Raw genomic sequence first — 19,959 nt, forward strand, 5'->3', positions numbered from 1 at the left:
ACCCTGAACACTGTTACTACTTCGCAAGAAAAAAAAATCCATTTAAAGAGATTTCATTTGTTAGGCGACAACCTTGTTTTCAAACTTCAGAATTACTACTAAGTACGAACAGATGCTCCATTGAATTTTATTTTTCTAGCGTAATTACACCACAATTTCACTACAATAAAAATATACTATCGGGTGTCATATTAAATTATTTTAATGCATGTGTTTTCCATTCCTCACATTTTTCTCCACATACGTGTATTTTGGTCGGCAAATGTATTATGTATATCATTTTTTTTTCAACTCGTGCATATTGTACGTATTTCAAATAAGTAACAGCTAGAAAACAAACATTTATACTATACATGAGAAAGTATGTAAGCGAAGAAGGAAATTGTAACGTAGTAAGCAGAATCTAGCTAGGCGAATCTAAATTCAGAGGTAAGTGAGTTTGTGTGTTATGTAAAAAGCAAAAAAGCATAGAAGATGAGACATATATATGCAGCACTGAACAATTCTGGTGACGCTACACTTAGCTCTGCTGCGCATAGCCTTCATTTAATTCCTTCAACTGTTCCACTCGGCCCCATCATCATCAAGACATCATGCACGATCAGTAATCAATATGATATAACTATACCTTTTTCTTCTCTTTTTTTTTTTTTAATTTTTTTATTTTAAGATTATCAAAATCAACATCATATTCATATGAACATTTGCATTTCGCAATAGTAATTACGTATGATTTTTTTTTTGTCGATTAAAAGTCATGATAATACTTGATTTGGTTGCAAATAGTGATTCGATAACTAATAGTACTAGCTAGTAACAGTTACATCGGACGTGAATTGGTGATGGAGATTGATGACCAATTTTTACGTACTAGGAAGACTATTATATATGACCACGACCCAAAATTTGGGCTATTATTTTGCAAAATTAGTCATGAGTCGTTATATCAAATACTATTCTTTTATAATTTCTTCCTTTTAGACTATTCTCTTTTAACTTTTGAATTTAAATGCAAACCAATCATGCTGACTTTTGCTTATAAAATACTTTTTTTCCATAACTCGACGACAGAAATAGAGAATTCAGAACTAACAACAAGAAATAAAAGCAAGATCCAAATATAGTGGAGAAATTTATCTTAATATAATGGTCCATCTTAGGACACACAACTCCACTTCCATTTAAAAGATCCCGTATCCTCTTTGAAAAACAACTAATACGATCAAACCAAAAGTGTCAATATATTCATAATAAATTGATTTGGTATCTACGGAATTTGTTCTGGGAACTCCGTATACGCGTATATTCACAACAATTAGCAAAATAAAAAGTCACATGGACTGAGAAAAACTACTAATTTTGAAGTTTTATATTATTCTATTAAATTACCAAAGCTATCATCACAAAGTGAAAACAAAAAAAAGAAAGAAAAAAAGCCTAAAACAACTTAGCATTCGATCCATGGAAAAAAAAAATCCCAACTTAGGATTCAATACACAAACTACTGAAGTTTTATTTAGATTTATTATCTCACATAATGTCGCAGCTTGATGTGTTCTCATCGCTGAAGGCGTGAGAGTATTGATCATTCCCGTAAGGTGGTGGATATGGATACGGGTACGGGTACGGATGAGGATTCGGATATTGGTGCGGGTTTGGCGGCATATAGTTAACTGCCGGTGGCGGACGTGCGTACATCATTGGTTGGAACCGTTCGTTCCCCATAGCTCGTTGCTGGTTCATAACAGCTGCTAAATATTGCTGTTGTTGTTGTTGTTGCTGTTGCATCGGATCTGACCCGACCCCTTGGAAATAACCAGGTGGTACACCGCCTGGACCGGTCGCTGGTAATCCCTGAACCGCCGGTATATTTCCCATCGGACCACCCATACCCATTGGTCCACCCATAGGCATGCTCATGTTCGGTGGTGCACCTCCGCCTCCCATGGGACGGAAACCGCCCGGAGGTCCTCCAGCCATTGGTCCACCACAGCCGTTCCCCTTCTTTCCGCCGTTTGGACCACCGTTTTTACCGTCTTGTGGATGTCCACCGTTTTTACCACCGTTCTTTCCTCCGCCTTGGTTTTGATTTCCACCGCCGCCACCGGGACCACCCTTACCACCACCTCCGCCGCCGGGAGCGCCCTTACCGCCGTTTTTAGCGGGACCACCGCCAAGATTAGCGTTCTTCTGAGCGTTCATCATCATCATCTGCTGAGCATTAGGCATCATCTGCTGAGCATTAGGCTTCATCTTATTAGACGGAGGAGGGAGATCATCAAACTCATCATCAAACTCGTCGTCATCATCATCAGTAAACTCATCGTCGAACTCGTCACTAAAATCATCATCATCATCATCCTCCTCAGGAACATCAAACTTGACTCCTTTCTGGTTTTGGTTTTGGTTCTTGTTCACAGGAACAGAGCCTTTTAAATGAGGAGGAAGCTTCAGATCTTGAAACCCTTTCATCTTCTGAAGCTGTTGAAGCTGCTGCATCTGTTGTTGATTCAGTTGCTGACTCATCTTTGGCGCATTACTGTTACCTCCACCCCCTCCTCCTCCTCCTCCGCCGCCGCCCTTCTGACCTTTCTTGTTGTTATTATTGTTTCCGCCGCCGCCACCGCCACCGCCTTTTCCGTTGTCAATCTGCATCCCCTTAAACTGATTCGCCAGTTGGGACTGATTGGGATTGTTGTTACCTTTTGGAGCTCCCCAGAGTTCAGCATGTTTACCAGATTTGGCGAGCTTCTTGATGAGAAGAGAAGGATCTACGCTCCCTGAGACAGTCACTTTCCCTTGCTCCGAGTCAATCTTGGTCGTGAAAACACCTGATTGGTTTCAGACAAAACACACAAGAGAAGTTTCTAAATACTACTACTTTTAATTAGTCAACAAACTAAAAAGAAATCTTGATTCTGAGACTAAAAAAAAAAAAAAAAAAAAAAGTCAAAGAAGAGAGATTTTGAGTTCTCTCTATTACCTTCGATTTTCTGCAAGATTTTCTTGACTTTGTGCTTACAGCCACCACAGTGTATGTTCACTTTAAGAACACAAGTCTACAAAATATATATATAAATCTTTCTCAGATTAAAAAGTCAACAGAAGACACACACACTGAGAGAAGGAGTATGAGAGAGTAGTGGTGAAGAAACCTGGATCTTCATGAACTCTTCTTTACTCATTTTTAACTCAACAAGATACTCAAATCTCTCACTTTAGTACCAGATCTGAGACAGCTCCTCTGCTACTTGCAACTTCAAACTGGACAACATTAGAGAACCCAAGAAATTGTTATCATTTAACACATTCAAGGACATAAAAGAAAAGAAGACATCACTTCATATGTATATATGTAACTGAGGAAGATAGATACCTTTCTTTCTTCAAAAACAAGAAAGAAACAGAGAGGCAGAGAGGAGAACGAGAGACGCACTTGAAAGAAGGCAAAGAAGAAGAAGGAAGAAAGATTCAGACTTTGCAGTATTAAGTTGGTGAACATTAACTTCTCCACTTCATCTTTTTCAGAGTCAGAGATAGAGAGAAGTAAAGTCGCTGCTTCAATTTATTTAGAAGAAAGGAGTGACCAATATTATTGTTATTTTTTTTTTGCCTAGACTTTCCCAATATTTATGTAATCATACTTATTGAAAAGAAAAAAAAAATATACTTTTTTCGAGAATTCTCCAATGTTAAAATCTATGCCAATGAGGCATGTGGTATATTTTGCAAATTTTTAGTATGTTCATATTATATAAGATGACTTCAAAATCGACTGGGGGATTAAAATACTGTAAAAAAGTCAAAACTATCGCAAAGTAGATTTATACCGAACAAAAAAAAAAGATATAGAGATACAATTAATTTAAGTGAGAATTACCCATGATAACCCACTTTTATTAATCATTAGTAGCATTCTAGTATTACTAATATTATCGATAAGTAGAGGAAAATGTATTTTAAAGGAAAATATATATGGATGCTTGAATTGAGTGAGGGATAGAAAAGTCTTTGTTGCAAAAACAAAATTTGGTCATATCATATAGAGAGTATAAAAATAGGAAAAAAAAAAAGAAAGATAAGAGTGGGGGGGGGGGGGGCTGAGGTATTTAAAGTTTTTAATGATGAATGGCAAAATGCCTCGTTCTCGTTCTCGTTCATATTTCATACTAATTTATAGTTCGACTAACTGTGACCCCCCATAATCACGTTTTCGGCCAGAGATCTCTGCCAGTTTCCCCTAATTTATTATTACAAGTACTTGTTTAATTCCCAATTGTATTTTAATACTAAGTACATTTGTTTTTACGATCTACAATACATTATTCTTTTACACATTTACTAATCGTCCCATCGCTTCGTGTTTCGCTTTAACACTTCTTGAAGAGACTCACTATTTTAAAAAAATAAAATATGGATGAGCATTTATAAAGTGAGCTACTGTATACTCAAATTTAATTGTCTTCTAAATATTGTAAAATGGTTTTCTTGAAAAAAAAGGAATACAGTATAATGGTTTTCATATGCTTATTAAATCAAAGCCTGCTAGTGCCTAGTGCCTAACTATATACTATAATTATCACATTCTTAACTAAATCTTATGAAATCATTGAACATTCAAGACTTGGATTTCTAACACATATCAGATATGATGGTTGTCCAATTATTAGTTAGTAAAATAATGGAATCGTAAGATGCATACATTCACACATTTGGAAAGTTCCCAAAAAAAAAAAAATGTAATTGAAAAAGCAATTGATGAGTTAAAAAAAATAATTTTGGCATGTTGAGAATGAGATGAATAATGGACTTTTGTCGTTGAGGGTTTTGCCTAACTCGATAGCTGTTGTTGGTCACATGAGTGTCTCTGCACATGACAATGATGACATGGCTCTTCTTCTTCTTCTTCTCCTTCTTCTTCTTCTTCTTCTTCTTCTTCTTCCTCTTCACAAAATGACATTATTATTAATTCCTTTGTCGTGTTACCATCTTTGCCTTTGGCTTCGTTTTTATCTTCTTCGTATTTTCGGAAAGTGCATTATTGTACGTTTTGGTCTTTAAAAGGTAATATTTCTCATCGACGTCACCGTTGATATCATTTCGTTAAAGATATTTTTACAAAACTGAAATTTCAGCCTAACTAGTAACTAAGCTAATAGCCTAATACACCATAATTGATTTATTTTTATTTATTTTTCTTCAGTAAGCATCAGAAAGAAACTTTTAATTACGAAATTAATCAACCAATAATTATAATCCAGTTCAGTTTAAGCTTGCGACCAAACAATAACAGATCAAATACAGACTTTTCATAATTTAAAAGTTTGAGCATTCTTTCAAAAGAATAACTAAGACTATTTTTTATTTTTATAAAAAGGACCTTTTTTGTTTCTTTTAAAGCTCAACCTCAGTGGGAAACATTCTTTTTCCTCCTGCAGCTTTTTCTTCAATTGATGTTTTAAACTTAATAGGCAAAAAAAAAAAAGCAGAAAATGATTCTTCTTCTTCAACTTCACCTCTTTTTACCTCTTTCTATTCTTTTACTATCTCTGCAAATACCAAAACTCAAACATTTTCTCTAATAAACTTTGACTCTACTACATGGTACAGAATGTTGCTATGCAAACTCTGCAAAATGTTTAATTTACAGACCTTGTGAAGAAATTAACTATTTTGGGGGTACTATGAGATTTGGACCACAACATTAGATACTTTTGTCTAAGCTAACCAACAAAAGCATTCAATTACACACATTAAGTAGATTGGTTGAGAGTGTTAGGAAGTTATCATAGAGATAAATATTTTCTAAAGAAAATGAAAGCTCTTTTCTTTATAGCACAAAATAGTTAATTTCTATGATAAGTTATCATAGACATATACTGATGCTGATATCTCCCAACTACAAACCTTTGTACCAAAACAAATCTATATGGAGGTATGAAGTTACACAGCAATGATTGAAATTACAGATTTAGATATGGAGGATTTCGGACTAAGAAGAAGAAAGAATCATATAAGAAATGGTGTTTTAACTTTTAAGTAAAGGAAGAACCTTTTTTTTTTCTTACTAATGTTGTTCATCACTACTGTTTACTTTTATCTCTAAGAGCTCTTCGATTGGTTGTCGACAAATTGGACATTTGTTCGACTGAAGCCTCAATTCTTTCGCGCAGTCGCTACACATGCACTGCAAAGATGGACATACATACAACATTATATAATACATTAGAATAAAAATGAGCTTCTCTTTAAACTGATTATACAGTGATCTATAGATACTGTAGGTTGGATTTGATCGAGAAAACAAGAACTTCTCATCAAAGAAAATATAAAAACAAATGCTTACCAAAAGCAAATGCCAACTTTAGAAACCAAATGCAAGAGATTGAGAAAGTCTTACCAAATGTCTGCAAGGCAGCACGGCCGTGTCCTTAGCCTCAGTCATACAGATCACACATTCTTTACCCGAACCACTGTCCTCTAATCCCGAGGCTAAACCTTGAGTGGTCGAGCCATACAACTCGCGGAGTTCATATCGAACTCCTTCAATCCAAAGAATCTGCTTTACGACTTTCACTTTGTAAAATCCATCGTTATCCTTCTCGAGAACCGCTTGAGTGACTTGCTTATGAACTGATGATTGCTCTGAGATTGGATTTGGAGAGATCACAGTCTCAGCTGATATCACAAGCGGATACACATCATCTTGTAAGGGTTTTGACAGATCATCAAGAGCAAAGAAGCTCAGGTCGGTTCCTGTCCCTGAAGGCTGCAGAAACTTCTGTCCAGGACCTTTCTGAAAATGGAATCTTGCTGGTGAGTAAACCTCTGGAAACTGCGGGACAAATGTGCAGTTTGGCTCCTCTTTAGCAAAGAAGGTGATAGTGAAACTGAAAATGAAATGAGAACACAATGAGAATCTAATCTTTAACATTGGTCAATACATAACATATAAGGTTAATCCAATTCTGAAGAAAGATGAGATCTCTCTCTCGACGTTTCTGATCTGATTAGAGTTTAAGATTAAACCATGGGCTCAATATACACATTACCTATTATGCAAAATCATGTAAAGATTGAACCTTTACTACATTCCATATGGTTCCAATGAGTAAAGATCTTTCCTTTAATAGTTTCCATGGGCGTAAATTTGCCAATTTCGTCGCAATTATGGTTCTAAGACCTAGAAATCGAATCACATTTTCAAGCAATGTTGATAGATCAAAGCCCTAATTGTGAATATTTTACCTGCCGTCGAAGAGGGCATCGAAGACGAAGGAGACTAGAAGGTGGCCAGGGACGAGATCGTCCACTTCGAGCCTCACGGTACCTCTATGCACATTGACGTCGTTCCTCACTTTCTTCGCGTTCTGTTGCTCCACGTACGGCGGTGAGGACGGTTGCGTTTGAGTTTGAGGCTGAGGCGGACCGTAATACGCCGGCCTCGTCATCGGACCACCCCACCAATTGGGGTGAGCGGTGGTGAAATACTGAGGAGGCTGAGGGTAGTAATGGTAATGGCCGTAAGAGCAAGAGTTGATCTGTGGCTGTGGCGGTAGAGGCTGAGAGAGATGGTAATTGTAGTCATAATGCGGTGGGAATGGCGGTGGTGGAGGAGGAGGTTCGAGGTAATAGTAAGGCGGCGGAGGATGGTTGTGGTGGAGGAGACGGCGGTTGTTGTTGTCTCGTCTTCTGTTGTTGTTGCTAAAGGAGATTCCCATTGGTGAGAAAAGAACGACAAATCCAATGGGAAAGAAAGAGACAAAGACAGAAAGCAGAACAGAGGCAAAGCAAAGAGAACAGAAGATTTGGTATAAAGATTGTGTCTCCTTCACGCTTCGGTACTTTGCTTTTTTGACTTTCTTTCTCTTTTACTTTTTAAACCGACGAGTAAACAAAAATTTTATCTTTTCCGGTTTGATTTTGGTTTACGATTCAGTTTATTATCTTCGGTTAATTAAATTACTAATCAAATAAAATGGTTAGGTTTCAGTTTTTTCTTCATAACTTTGACTTTAATATTCGTCTTTTACCACCTAATCTCACTTACCGTGCCCATTAATTGACTGATGCTTACTTAAAAAATCAACACTAGAACTATAGTGACATCACATCTCATGCGGAAAATCGATTTTTCTACAACTTCGTATCAAAAGCTAAAAGCTACCCACATGATATGATTCATATCATCCATTAAAGTTCCACTAATTCATTACTGGGTACCAGAAGTCTATCATTGCATCATATGTTGAGTATTACCATATTGAATATTACTTAAGCTATATGACACAATTGAATGTATTTGATTAATGGACTATCAAAGTGGAGAGGATCACAGAGGAAACGTCATTATTTTGCCTGCCATCAAAGCACCTCGTTGGGTTTTGTTGCCTTTCTCCAACCGAAAAAATATTAACAAAAACACAAACACATTATTGATCATCGAGAAACGTGTAAAGATAAGATCTCTCGACCAAATAAGAGGAAAACAAAAATACTCCATGAATACAGTACAGAGTCAGTCTTCAATTCTTCATTTCATTACTAGAAGTCTAGAAATTTTGTTTGAATTCATCTCTGTTTTGGCAAAAAGATATTAAAAGAAACCTCTAATTTTTCAATTATGACCCATTCGCGGGTCATCATCGTTCGTGTAAGATTTTTAATGCTACATCTTAAGCCTACGATAATGTAATACTATTAACCAAGTTGTGTTAAAAAACTTTAATAATGTCATCTTCTGCTTCCACTACATATAGATAAAGTCCTCAACTACCACAAACTTCAACCGACGACAATGACAAAATTTTGTGATTAGTTCGTAATCCGGAGAAGTAAATCTTGTTGTTACCCCTTTTGGTAAGATCTATTAACTAATGATGACATTGTCTAATCCCAATAAATCCAAATAAGAGTCAATATAGAACATATATAAAATAATTTAGATGAACTAACCAATAACGATAAATTTCTCTCAAGGAGTAAATTAAGAGAGGAAGCATGAGAAAGAAAGAGAATCATCAACACAAAGCAGAAGCTCTGTCTCTTTTCTCAACTGAGACACAACCTCTCTGTAAATCCTTATAAACCCTAATCTCTGAGTAATCCCTCAGATCCTCAAGACTCACGTACTGTTGTTTCACCATCTTCGACAAGTCTGTACCGGTCTCGTGCACCCATACGTACGGTAGACACGTTTCGTCGTAGTACAACCATCTACGTCCTTCTTGGTCATCTACGTAAGCTCTATGGATGTTACTGTGTCTTAGCCTCTTGGAACGGCCGGGTTTGAGAGTGTGGACCCGTTTTAGGATGGAACCGACCCGAATCTGGAGCTCCACGGGACGGTCGGAGAGGTTCCAAAAGCGGGTGGAGGCGGTGGCAATGGGGCAAGGGAGTAGATGGGTCCGGTCGCCGCAACCACCGTAACATTGTCGGAGGAAGAGGAGAAGGAAACTAAGGCGTGGGAGCTTGCCTTTGATAGACTCTATCATCTCTTTTGTGAACTTCATCTTTGATGTTTTCATATCCATTCTTTTTATTCTTCTTCTCTCTTTCTTCCTTTGATGGCTCACAAGAGTGAGATACATACAGTATTGGATTTTCTATTGTGTAATATATGTGTGCCAAATAATAAATGCAAGGGGAATAGTATCACTGTACTTTTTAATATGGATTTTCTAAAAGACAAAAAAGAGGCAATTTCGGTTCACTAGTGGTTTATAAAGACAATTTGGTTGACCGTTCACAATAATAGTTTAACCAACCTTGTGATTTCATCATATTGATTTAGCTAGACCAAAAGTTAATTCTCAGTAGCTGTACATGTTTGAAAAGTCAAAATTAGTACCATAGTTTTCGACTCATAAATTTGATTTACGATAAAAACAAGGCAACCAATTGGAGCAATCCGTTCTTAATTATTTTTAAGTCTCAATCGATAATGATCTGTTTTATCAAGATCTGTGTGAACAAAAAAATATGCTTCACATATTAAGCGAGAAAATCTAAGAAATACTTATCTACAAGATTTTGGAAATGGATTATATTCATGTGGCGAAGGAAAAAATTTGGTATGTGGTTCGAGACAATAAGCCAAGAAATCAAAGACGCCGACAAATACTTCGTTATTTCTCTTTTTATCAAGTTGATGATAAACTAACAAACAATAATGTGTACTTGTACATTTTTATATGTATATTTATAATCTACAGTTCCACACATAAACACTTTGCCTGGACTGTCACCATTATGAAGTATGGAAACTTTAATCCCCCTTTTGGTTTCCAATTATTCCCTTTTTCTTCTAAATTTTAGGCTTTACAATGAAGAAGATTGTTCATTTGACCCAATCGAAATGATTAATTGTGGAATTATTTTTCTGGTCTATTTTCTTCTTCCCTCTGTCCTATTAGAATTATGTAAGAAATAATTGTTTATAGACCCACTCGGTTTTTGTCCGAACACTTTTGCAAATTACAGTATACTTGACATATATATAAAATGAAGTTAACGTTAACTATGAGCCTATGACACTATCGTCTTCTAGATGAATTATTAGGACTTAAGCGAGGACCATCTGTTCAAAACATTCACGGATGCAATAATTGGCTGCGAGTAAATACGAGTTAGCTACTTGAACCTAATTACAAGCTTGCTCCTGTTTGTATCATTCAAAGTGTTCAAAATTATTATTATTATCAGGAAAATGTCAACCAGATATGTATAGTACACAACGGTTGGTCAAATCTCTCACTATTATACAATGAAACTCAAGTTTGATGAGTTGAGTTTTCCCAAATAATAATAATCTATACTCCAAAAAAGAAAAAGTCTACACATAAATAAAGAATCCGTGACTCTTCCTAAACCAAACTTTACCATGTCTATTTGACTATTTCACACACAATGCATTGAGCAATACGTGAACGAGCATCAAATCCACAAAGTACTGATGTCCGATCTCACCGTCCCTCCACTTCAATTTCGCCGGAGCTCTTCCGTAATGAACACCGTCGTTGCACCGGTTATCATAATGCCACGGATACGTCATATCGAAGTTATCCACCACGCTTGTGACTAATCCAGCGTCCCTCATTTTCTCGAGAAACACTCCGTTAAACGCCTCCATTTTGCTTGGATTAAACGCTAACGTTCTAGCGTAGCCTCCTGTCGCGATCGTGTTCCTGAAAATCACCTCAGGCGGTTGCAGTCCCCTGCTTTTCACCTTATCAAAAACTCCTCTCCAAAACGCAGCTGCGGTTTCAGCTCCTTTCGCAAAGGCTCTAAGACTAGTCCAGTGAATCCCATCGTGTAGACCTGAGTTCACGATCATCACGTCCGGAACACGGTCTTCCGTGAAGTACTTCTTGAGCAACTCTCTAAAGTCCGAGTCTTGAAGAGAATCAAGACCCTGGTAGTTCTTTGTCTCGTTCCAATGACCGTTGAAGATACTCGTGATCCTAACCGTCTCCGATGAGTTCTTCGGATTCGAGAACTTCAAATCAAATCTCCTCGGGACAGCGGGGATCTCCGGATGACCTAATACAAAGTTCAGCAAGTTTCTGATCGAATCAACATGATTCGAGTCCCCCCAGAAGAAGATCCACTTGCCTTTCAAGCAATCCCAAGCCTTATCACCAGAGAAGAGCTCAAAAGAGCAATGAGTAGAGTAAACCCAACCATTGCTCTCTATAGCTCCAACCGCTCCATCGCACCACGGTTTCCTACAAGGGAAATCCGCGGCGAGGCAGCGGTAACGCCCGTCATTGCTGATCTCACACTCATCGTTCTTCCCAAGCCTAGTCCACCGTCCGGACCAAGCATCTCTGTTGAAATCAGATCTTTGACATGACCGTAGCTCCGGCAGAGTCACGTCAGGCTTCTTGATGAATCTTAATGGGACGTTGCGAAGCTTTCGATCAAAGCCTAAGCGTGAGGTGCTGAACTTAAGGCCTTGGAAGTGACGGAAGAGCAAAATGACGGTGAGATTGTAATCTCCGGCGAACTCAGGATGAACCTGTAACGAGAAAGAGTAAGTTCCGTTGCCGAAGTCTTTCACCGGAGGCCTCGATTTCCAACTCTCGCCGGATAAATCAGTCTCGAAATAGTCACCACCGATGCAAACGTGTTTACCAGATTCATCCAAGGCTTGGAATCTGAACTCATGAATCTCACCGGCGGTTAACTCTAACGAATCAATCCCGTCGACGCCGGAAACTGAAATCTCGACGGTTTTTGCTTCTCTGCACGGCGCTCCTCCCGGAGCCAACCAACTCCTCATCAAATTCGCCGTGAAACCTTTCCCCGAAGCGGCGGTGATCCACCCGAATTGAACCCGGGTCGAGTTCGAAGTGATATTCGGATCCAGAGTTGGTTCCACCACCTTCGTCGTGTGCATAGTGAGATTGTGGCGGCCTCGAGGTTCCTCTGATGCTAGATTGGGTTGAGGTGACGTTAAAGGAGACGGAGAAGGGCTGATTCGAAGGGAGTGGGAGGAGGGAGAAGGACTGATCTTAACAGAGTAAGCATTGAATCTCCATGGCTCAACGAAGGTTTGAATGGAACAACCATCAATGCTCCAAAAGACTAACATGAGGAAGAAGACGAGTGCAGTAAGAGCACCAAGACGCCATTGAAGCAAAGGGCTTGGCCGTAGAATCAGTAATTGGCTCGGAACTGGATGCAAAATCACTCCTTTATCCGGCATCTGAAGAATCCGACAACAAACCCAGAAAAGGTGGATTCAAGTTACCAAAAATTCAAATCACAACAACAACAAGACAATTACCAAGATTAGTTTTTTTTTTTTTTGTTTTCTCTAAAAAAGTAAAGTTTTAAGTTTTTAAATTATTCAACCGAGAAAACATTAGAAGTCAAAAAAAAATCCAAACTTTATATAAATTAAAAACATGATTAAACTTACTCTAAATGGTTCAGTGATGGGTTAGTTCTTGAACTCGTGGAAGATGATGATTGATGATGACAATGAATGATTCCACAATCCTCTCAGTATTGAATATAGGAGTTTACAAGAACTTCAAATCCTCCCAATTCCCGCAAGAGAGGAAAAGGAAACTATGGGAGGATCCAACGTGTTTTTAGACTAAAACAATACCAAACATTTACTAAGAAAGTGCAAAAATAAAAATAGAATAGATAAAATCTCCAAGAGAATTTAAGATTCTTTGGATGATTGCAGCCAAATAAGCAATTTTTAGGGAGGAGGAGGAGGCGGACGGGGGAGAGAGAGATAAAGACAATTTTCGTGTCAAGACGATTATAACCCTGTCGTAGTAATGGATTTACCATGACAACAGGCCGACGACCGCGCTAAATAATTGTGCGACGACATGTGGGCAACGAAGCGTTTTCACAAGGTCGCGTCGGTGTGCCGGTAGGGTTATTTTCGTCTTTCTGATTAGCCAATTGAATACGTTCTGTATGTGTATGGTGTTTGATTGGCTTCACGTGCCTTTTTTTTTTTGTCCTCTCCCACCACCGCCGCTCCTATTTATCTGCAGGAGAATAATTTAATTAATGTTTTTGGGTGGGATTTATAAGAGACGACGATGGATGAAAATTAAAAAAAATAGTAAATTGTTATCCAATATCAATTCAGATGTTTATAATTATCATCAGTAGAGAGATGAGAGAAACCTACCGTTCGAGATTTTAGTACACAAAAACTAGATAAAAAGTCAATTAAGAACTTTTTCTTCTTAGATTAGTACTAGTCTATTTTTCAATTCCATTTTAGCTTTTATTTATTATACAATAACATTGTTCAAGAAAGCGGTCTAGACGGCCGTCTAGGCGCTAGGCGTTCAGCAGACGTCTAGACGACTGCTTAAACCGCCTAAAATCACAAATTTTTTATTTTAATTAAAGTTTTTATTTTTAACTATATATATTTAAAATTTTAAGTTTTATATTCATATAATATTTATAAATGTTTATATGTTATTAATCTAAATTAAAGAAATGTATTTTTACTAATTTTAGTTTATAATTTATTATTATTTATTTCTTCTAACATATATTTTTATATAATTTTACATATAATATCATATGTATAATGTTCATATTATAAACGCTTAAACCGCCTAAAACGTTTAAAATTCCGATTAGGCGTTCTAGGCGCTGGGTCACCGCCCACATACCGTTTAGCGCTTTCTTGAACACTGCACAATAATAGTTTCCATCTTTATTTATCTTATCCTTTTGTTTCAAGTTTTTTTTTTTTTTTTTTTTTGCTCAATATAGAATGGTGAGTTTTTAAATAAACAGTTTTGCACGTCATCTTGAGCTAATAAGTCAAGCTCAAAAGGAAAACAAAATCGTTTATACCATTGTGTTGTAAAAGTAAGAGACAAGGTTGTGTTCTCTTCTTCTTATTATTGAATCAATCAAATAGATGTTACATATATATAGTAGTGACAAAGGCTAAAACCTAAACCGACTAGGAAATAGAAAATAGGCCATGGGCCATCGGCCATGGGCCTTACACACCAAGACATGTAATGGGCCGGTTATGGAAGTCCACTCCAAGTGTTTTACAACACTCCCCATTGGATGACATAACCATGCCGATGCTAAGGGATCAGCGCAATACGCTTGGGGGTGCTGCCTCATTAAAACTTTACCAGGAAAACCCATTGGGACAAAACCATAGTGAAGGAAAAAGAGATCAGCACACATTGCTCCCCCTGTTCTAAGCATCACTGTAAATCCTTAAGCCTCCGCATTCCAATCTGGTGCGCGAGCTTCTTGAACGTTGATGTCGGTAGTGACTTGGTGAGGAGATCGGCTGAGTTGTCGCAAGATTGAACTTGTACCACTCGAACTTCTCCGGCCTATTGTAACTCGTGTGTGAAGAAGAACTTGGGTAAAATGTGCTTCGTCTGATCTCCCTTGATGTAGCCTTCCTTAAGTTGTGCGATGCAGGCCGTATTGTCTTCATAGAGAACCGTAGGCTCCTTATCGTCGGCCATGCCACAATCTGATCGGATGTGTTGAGTCATTGACCTCAACCACACACATTCACGGCTGGCTTCATGCATTGCTAAGATTTCGGCATGATTAGATGATGTGGCTGCAATAATCTGCTTCATAGAACGCCATGAAATAGTTGTACCACCGTATGTGAACACATAGCCGGTTTGTGACCTAGCATTGTGCGGATCCGATAGATAACTTGCATCAGCAAAACAGACTCGAGCAAAATCCACATTACCACCAGCGATATCATCAATCTCTGAATCAACAATCAGCCCTAGAGTTTCTGCAATGTAGCGGGCTATTGGAGGGGTAAAGAACTGCAAGGGTATGCCACGAATCTGGATCCAGAATTAATAAATAGGGGGTTAACATCTGGTAAATTGGGTTGCCATGGTTCCATAGCCACCATCCACTCATTGAAACTCCAGGGTCCCCGACGGTATACTAGTTGGAGAGCTTCATTAGATGGGAACAGAAATTGCGACCGCCCATGTTCCACGACTCTGCCAGTGACAGAATTATCCATTCCCCAAAGCCGAGGAAAAAAACGGATCATTGCACGGAGATTTTGCCTTTGGGAATTCGCGGGGCGGACAAGGAGGCTGAATTGAAAAACCCTAGTTGCTTCTTGACAGAGGTTCGCCGGGACTTCAAAAGAACCATTGGCATTCATGTTAACATCAACCATTTTTGTTGTGAATTGGAACGAAGTAGAATGAAAGACGAAACACTGGGGAAGAAATGAGTAAAAGGTAAAAAAGCTAGTGATTAAACGGCGGGTATAAATAGTGAGAAAAATAACTGCAAAACAGTTAGATTGAGAAATCGAATTAGAGATGTGTAAAAGTTGAGAAAGAAAAGGAAAAATAACCGCCCACTCGGGTGAATCCCAACCAACATCGTTGGGACAAATCCTGAGTAAAAACCGGCAGACTGGCCACGATGGGAGACACCGGAGATAGGCTCCACGGAGGAGAGAGACAACAGTTACGAAAAACCGACACCAACATAGAGAAACACTTTCGCCTGGATTTTCTCTCATTTGCAAATTTTTTTTTTATTTTTTGATTTTCTTTCCTTTCTTTGTCGAACCTATGAATTAAGTACGGTTTATGGTTCTGACTTCTGACCATGAATTTATTGTTTGGCTGTTGAGCATCTGTTTTTTGACATGTGACTTTTAACTCCAAAGCTACCAAATGTCTTCATCCTAAGATAAAGAAGCACGCATTTTCTGAAAATCTTTCGTCTGTTAGGTGTAAACTGATGTTGATTGAGCAAAATACTGTTGGGCCAAACTAGTACCGTTCTCGAGCTTCCTTACTAACTTAATATTAGGGCGAAATTGAGCCTGTCTTAGCTCCTTAATGGGCCTGTTAGAAAGACTTACAGCAACGGCTTCAGGGAAAATGGGTTAAATTGATAACTTTCATTTGTTAGGTATAGATTTAGCAATTTCTCGAAAGTTTGATATCTATTTGGCTCTTTTTGCTCCGTAGAACAACAACACACACGAAACAACCAACAGAAAGAAGAGGAGATTTATTTGGGAAGTCAAACACAAAAAATCATCAAATCGGAAACGATATGGCGTGTTGCTTAGCTTCGTGCTGTGCGTCGGCGACATGTGGGTTGTGTACGTCGGTGGCGTCGGGGATTACGAGGAAATCAGCGAGGATCGCTTATTGTGGTCTCTTCGGTGCTTCTCTTGTCGTCTCCTGGATTCTTCGCGAGACTGGTGCTCCCCTCCTTGAGAAACTCCCTTGTACGTTTCTCTCTTCCATTTCCTTTTTTTTATTCATACTCCCTGTGAATACACAAAAAATGAGGTTCCTTTTAGCTTAATGATTATAGTTGGAACCATCGATTTCGAAATTTGGTTCTCTCTGATTTTGTCAATTGAATTGAATCCGGTGGTTAACGCATAGATTCTTGGGTGATGAGTGATGTCTTGTGCTTGAACGTTCTCCTTTTCTTTTCTGCTTAATCCTTGTTGATTCAGAGGTTTGAATACTGAGATATGATGAGCCATAGTGTTTATAAGTATGAATCTATTGGGTCAGTGTAAAGTTTGTTCCTTTGAAACCGTGATCGTTTTTTATCTCAATCTGTGATGATGGATGGATGGATGTCTTTGAATTGGGTCTGCTTATGCTTCCTGTTATACCTGCTTGATCATAGTTAAGATTTTTGAGGAATCATCATCGCCTATTGATACAAAATATTTTTTTTGGTTAACGCATAGATGTTTGGATGATGGCTTGTGCTTGAACGTTCTCCTTTTGTTTTCTGCTTAAGCCTTGTTGATTCAGAGGTTTGAATACTGAGGCATGATGAGCCATAGTGTATATAAGTATGAATCTATTGGGTCAGGGTAAAGTTGGTTCCTTTGTTTCTGCAACTGATTAATAATAACTTCGGAAACCTTGATCGTTTTTATCTCAATCTGTGTTGATGGATGGGTGTTTCTGAATTGGGTCTGCTTATGCTTCATGTTATACCTGCTTGAGCATAGTTAAGAGTTCTGAGGAATCATCATCACCTATTGATACAAAATCTCCGTTTTGGTTTTTGTTTAAACAAACAGGGATTAACACTTCCGATTCATTTACCAAAGAATGGTATCAGCAGCAAGCTGTTCTTCGTGTGAGCTTTGGGAATTTCCTCTTCTTTGCGATATATGCTTTGATCATGATAGGTGTGAAGGACCAGAACGATAGGCGTGACTCCTGGCACCATGGCGGATGGGGTTTGAAGATGATTGTCTGGTTTTTGCTTGTTGCCCTCATGTTTTTTGTTCCAAATGTTATTGTCTCAATCTATGGTAAGTTTTCTTTGCTTCTCATGATCTCCCACATGTGGTGCTATCTCATCACGTTATATGTTATTAGAATTTTACTGGTCTGCAAAATCCATTGGTGTTATCTCATCAGGTTTTAGTTGATGAGCTTTTGAATACGCACAATTTGTGTGATTATATATATTATGTGTTGGTGTGCCTGCAAGTACGACAGAGTAGTTGATGTAAAAGTTGTAGATTTATTCATCTCTGTTTTTGTGAAGCCATATGAAGGCTGAATTCAGCGTGTTCACATTCTTTCAGGAACTTTATCAAAATTTGGTGCTGGAGCGTTTCTGTTGGTTCAAGTGGTCTTGTTGTTAGATGCTACACATAACTGGAATGATTCATGGGTCGAAAAGGATGAAAAGAAGTGGTATGCTCGACATTTTTCTATGCATTTGTCCTGTGTTTTTGCCATGATCCTGTTTTTGGCATTTAACTGTTAAAGTTTGATTAATGATAATCGTCTGACTAATGGGGTTCTTTATGCAGGTATATCGCTCTGCTTGTTATATCAATTGTGTGTTACATAGCAACATATGCCTTCTCAGGAATCCTGTTCATCTGGTTCAATCCATCTGGTCATGATTGTGGACTAAATGTTTTCTTCATCGTAATGCCGATGATCCTGGCCTTTGTTTTTGCTATTATTGCTTTACATCCTGCGGTGAATGGCAGTCTTTTACCAGCATCAGTTATATCAGTTTACTGTGCTTATGTCTGTTACACGGGTCTCTCTAGCGAACCTCATGACTATGTGTGCAATGGACTTAACAAATCCAAGGCAGTGAACGCAAGTACTCTCATCCTTGGAATGCTTACTACGGTTCTCTCGGTTCTATACTCCGCCCTCCGAGCTGGCTCTTCCACCACATTTCTCTCACCACCGTCTTCTCCCAGATCAGGTACTTCACCAAACTCTTCAATATGCTTGGACATCAAGTTTTTCGGTTTTGTAAATAGTAATTCTGAACTAGACTCGGCTTTTTGTTTCTTCTGTTTTGCTGAAAACGTTATTTGAAGGTGGGAGAGAGGCATTGTTAGAGGATCCCGAGGACGGGAAGAAGAAGGGTGGTGAAGCCGAGGCGCGGCCTGTGAGCTACTCGTACTCCTTCTTCCATATAATCTTTGCACTTGCAAGCATGTACGCCGCAATGCTTCTCTCGGGATGGACCGATTCCTCAGAAAGTGCATCTCTGATCGATGTGGGATGGACCTCGGTCTGGGTAAAGATATGCACCGGTTGGGTCACGGCCGTACTGTACATCTGGACACTCATTGCACCGCTCATCCTTCCGGATCGCGAGTTCTATTAAAGGGTGCATACCGATGGAAACACGTATATAGTCCAATCTGGTGAAAGTTATGTATATGTTTATGTAGTCACTTAAAAGTGGGTATGTTTGGTAATAGGGTACTGGGAGTAGCAAATGTCACGTGCTAGACGTATAATTGAAATCTAAACTAAAAGACCTTGGATGTTGTTTGAATGGATGAGTTGTTTCTATGACTGTTACTATATCATAGGATTATCTAAATTTCTAGTTGCAAGTTGTTAGCGATGGTGGAAAAAGCCAAGAGAGTAAGAGAGGCTCTGTAGAGAACTCTCGAGTCAAGTTGGGGATTCAGCTTTTTAAAACCTTATTATATACGAAAGATAAACTAAATTTGAACTATGGAAATACTCTACTTGAATTTGAAGTCATTAGAGTCGACAGGAAAAGTTCAGTAAGAATCCAATCATATAGTTCATAATGAATTGTTCATTGTTCAAATTTGATCTAATCCATCATTCAAATAAACTAAAACCCCTAGACATTGAGTAGCTTTGTTCCATTTTTGTCATCATTGCTATTATAATTAGCTATCTTAATAGCCTTGGTTATATTATTTTTGATTCTTCCTTGTGCCTTCTCCTTGGAATAATCCATAAGGACAAAATCATTGAAGTTAATCCGACAAACCATGTTTTTTTATTCTTCTTTAATTGTATGGCTAATAGCAATCTATTCATATCCTTCACTTTAGCCAATGCTTTACAGTTTACACATTACACTCAAAAAGTTCCAAATCGTATTCGCTCTAAGATTATCTATCTTAACAACATAAAATTATAA

General features: G+C 38.2%; 5 protein-coding genes across 5 annotated transcripts; 1 reads left to right on the plus strand and 4 right to left on the minus strand.

The window, feature by feature from the left end:
• Window positions 1-1,357: 1,357 nt before the first annotated feature.
• LOC104719955 (heavy metal-associated isoprenylated plant protein 32) lies at window positions 1,358-4,149 on the minus strand. Its single transcript, XM_010437961.3, has 4 exons — window positions 3,377-4,149; window positions 3,156-3,264; window positions 2,984-3,059; window positions 1,358-2,831 (listed from the first exon to the last, which is right to left on the minus strand). Exons 2-4 carry the CDS (start codon window positions 3,183-3,185, stop codon window positions 1,531-1,533), a joined length of 1,407 nt encoding a protein of 468 aa, XP_010436263.1. The 5' UTR covers window positions 3,186-3,264; window positions 3,377-4,149; the 3' UTR covers window positions 1,358-1,530.
• A 1,652-nt stretch (window positions 4,150-5,801) lies between these two features.
• Window positions 5,802-7,847, minus strand: LOC104720046 (putative E3 ubiquitin-protein ligase LUL4). The gene is made up of 3 exons (XM_010438048.3): window positions 7,249-7,847; window positions 6,401-6,890; window positions 5,802-6,187 (listed from the first exon to the last, which is right to left on the minus strand). The coding sequence occupies exons 1-3, from the start codon at window positions 7,719-7,721 to the stop codon at window positions 6,068-6,070; spliced, it is 1,083 nt and encodes a 360-aa protein (XP_010436350.2). The 5' UTR covers window positions 7,722-7,847; the 3' UTR covers window positions 5,802-6,067.
• Window positions 7,848-8,909: 1,062 nt separating this feature from the next.
• On the minus strand, window positions 8,910-9,648 carry LOC104720144 (uncharacterized). Its single transcript, XM_010438132.3, has one exon. The coding sequence runs from the start codon at window positions 9,588-9,590 to the stop codon at window positions 9,021-9,023; it is 570 nt and encodes a 189-aa protein (XP_010436434.1). The 5' UTR covers window positions 9,591-9,648; the 3' UTR covers window positions 8,910-9,020.
• A 1,021-nt stretch (window positions 9,649-10,669) lies between these two features.
• Window positions 10,670-13,739, minus strand: LOC104720241 (uncharacterized). Its single transcript, XM_087467619.1, has 2 exons — window positions 12,926-13,739; window positions 10,670-12,709 (listed from the first exon to the last, which is right to left on the minus strand). Exon 2 carries the CDS (start codon window positions 12,707-12,709, stop codon window positions 10,895-10,897), a length of 1,815 nt encoding a protein of 604 aa, XP_087323745.1. The 5' UTR covers window positions 12,926-13,739; the 3' UTR covers window positions 10,670-10,894.
• A 2,473-nt stretch (window positions 13,740-16,212) lies between these two features.
• Window positions 16,213-19,380, plus strand: LOC104720324 (uncharacterized). Its single transcript, XM_010438268.2, has 5 exons — window positions 16,213-16,765; window positions 17,588-17,824; window positions 18,104-18,215; window positions 18,335-18,747; window positions 18,866-19,380. The coding sequence occupies exons 1-5, from the start codon at window positions 16,588-16,590 to the stop codon at window positions 19,156-19,158; spliced, it is 1,233 nt and encodes a 410-aa protein (XP_010436570.1). The 5' UTR covers window positions 16,213-16,587; the 3' UTR covers window positions 19,159-19,380.
• The last annotated feature ends 579 nt before the right edge of the window (window positions 19,381-19,959 follow it).

Source organism: Camelina sativa, chromosome 1 (genome assembly GCF_030686135.1).
Source record: "Camelina sativa cultivar CO46 ecotype springtype chromosome 1, ASM3068613v1".
Lineage (NCBI taxonomy): Eukaryota > Viridiplantae > Streptophyta > Magnoliopsida > Brassicales > Brassicaceae > Camelina > Camelina sativa.

Coding starts and splice junctions, on each gene's coding strand:
- LOC104720241 (XM_087467619.1), bottom strand. CDS start 12,709: ATGCCGGATAAAGGAGTGATTTTGCATCCAGTTCCGAGCCAATTACTG.
- LOC104720046 (XM_010438048.3), bottom strand. CDS start 7,721: ATGGGAATCTCCTTTAGCAACAACAACAGAAGACGAGACAACAACAAC. Junction 6,891..7,248: donor GATGCCCTCTTCGACGGCAG/GTAAAATATTCA, acceptor TTTCATTTTCAG/TTTCACTATCACCTTCTTTG. Junction 6,188..6,400: donor TGCTGCCTTGCAGACATTTG/GTAAGACTTTCT, acceptor CCATCTTTGCAG/TGCATGTGTAGCGACTGCGC.
- LOC104719955 (XM_010437961.3), bottom strand. CDS start 3,185: ATGAGTAAAGAAGAGTTCATGAAGATCCAG. Junction 3,060..3,155: donor AAGAGTTCATGAAGATCCAG/GTTTCTTCACCA, acceptor TATATTTTGTAG/ACTTGTGTTCTTAAAGTGAA. Junction 2,832..2,983: donor AATCTTGCAGAAAATCGAAG/GTAATAGAGAGA, acceptor GAAACCAATCAG/GTGTTTTCACGACCAAGATT.
- LOC104720324 (XM_010438268.2), top strand. CDS start 16,588: ATGGCGTGTTGCTTAGCTTCGTGCTGTGCGTCGGCGACATGTGGGTTG. Junction 17,825..18,103: donor TGTTATTGTCTCAATCTATG/GTAAGTTTTCTT, acceptor ACATTCTTTCAG/GAACTTTATCAAAATTTGGT. Junction 18,748..18,865: donor ACCGTCTTCTCCCAGATCAG/GTACTTCACCAA, acceptor CGTTATTTGAAG/GTGGGAGAGAGGCATTGTTA.
- LOC104720144 (XM_010438132.3), bottom strand. CDS start 9,590: ATGTATCTCACTCTTGTGAGCCATCAAAGGAAGAAAGAGAGAAGAAGA.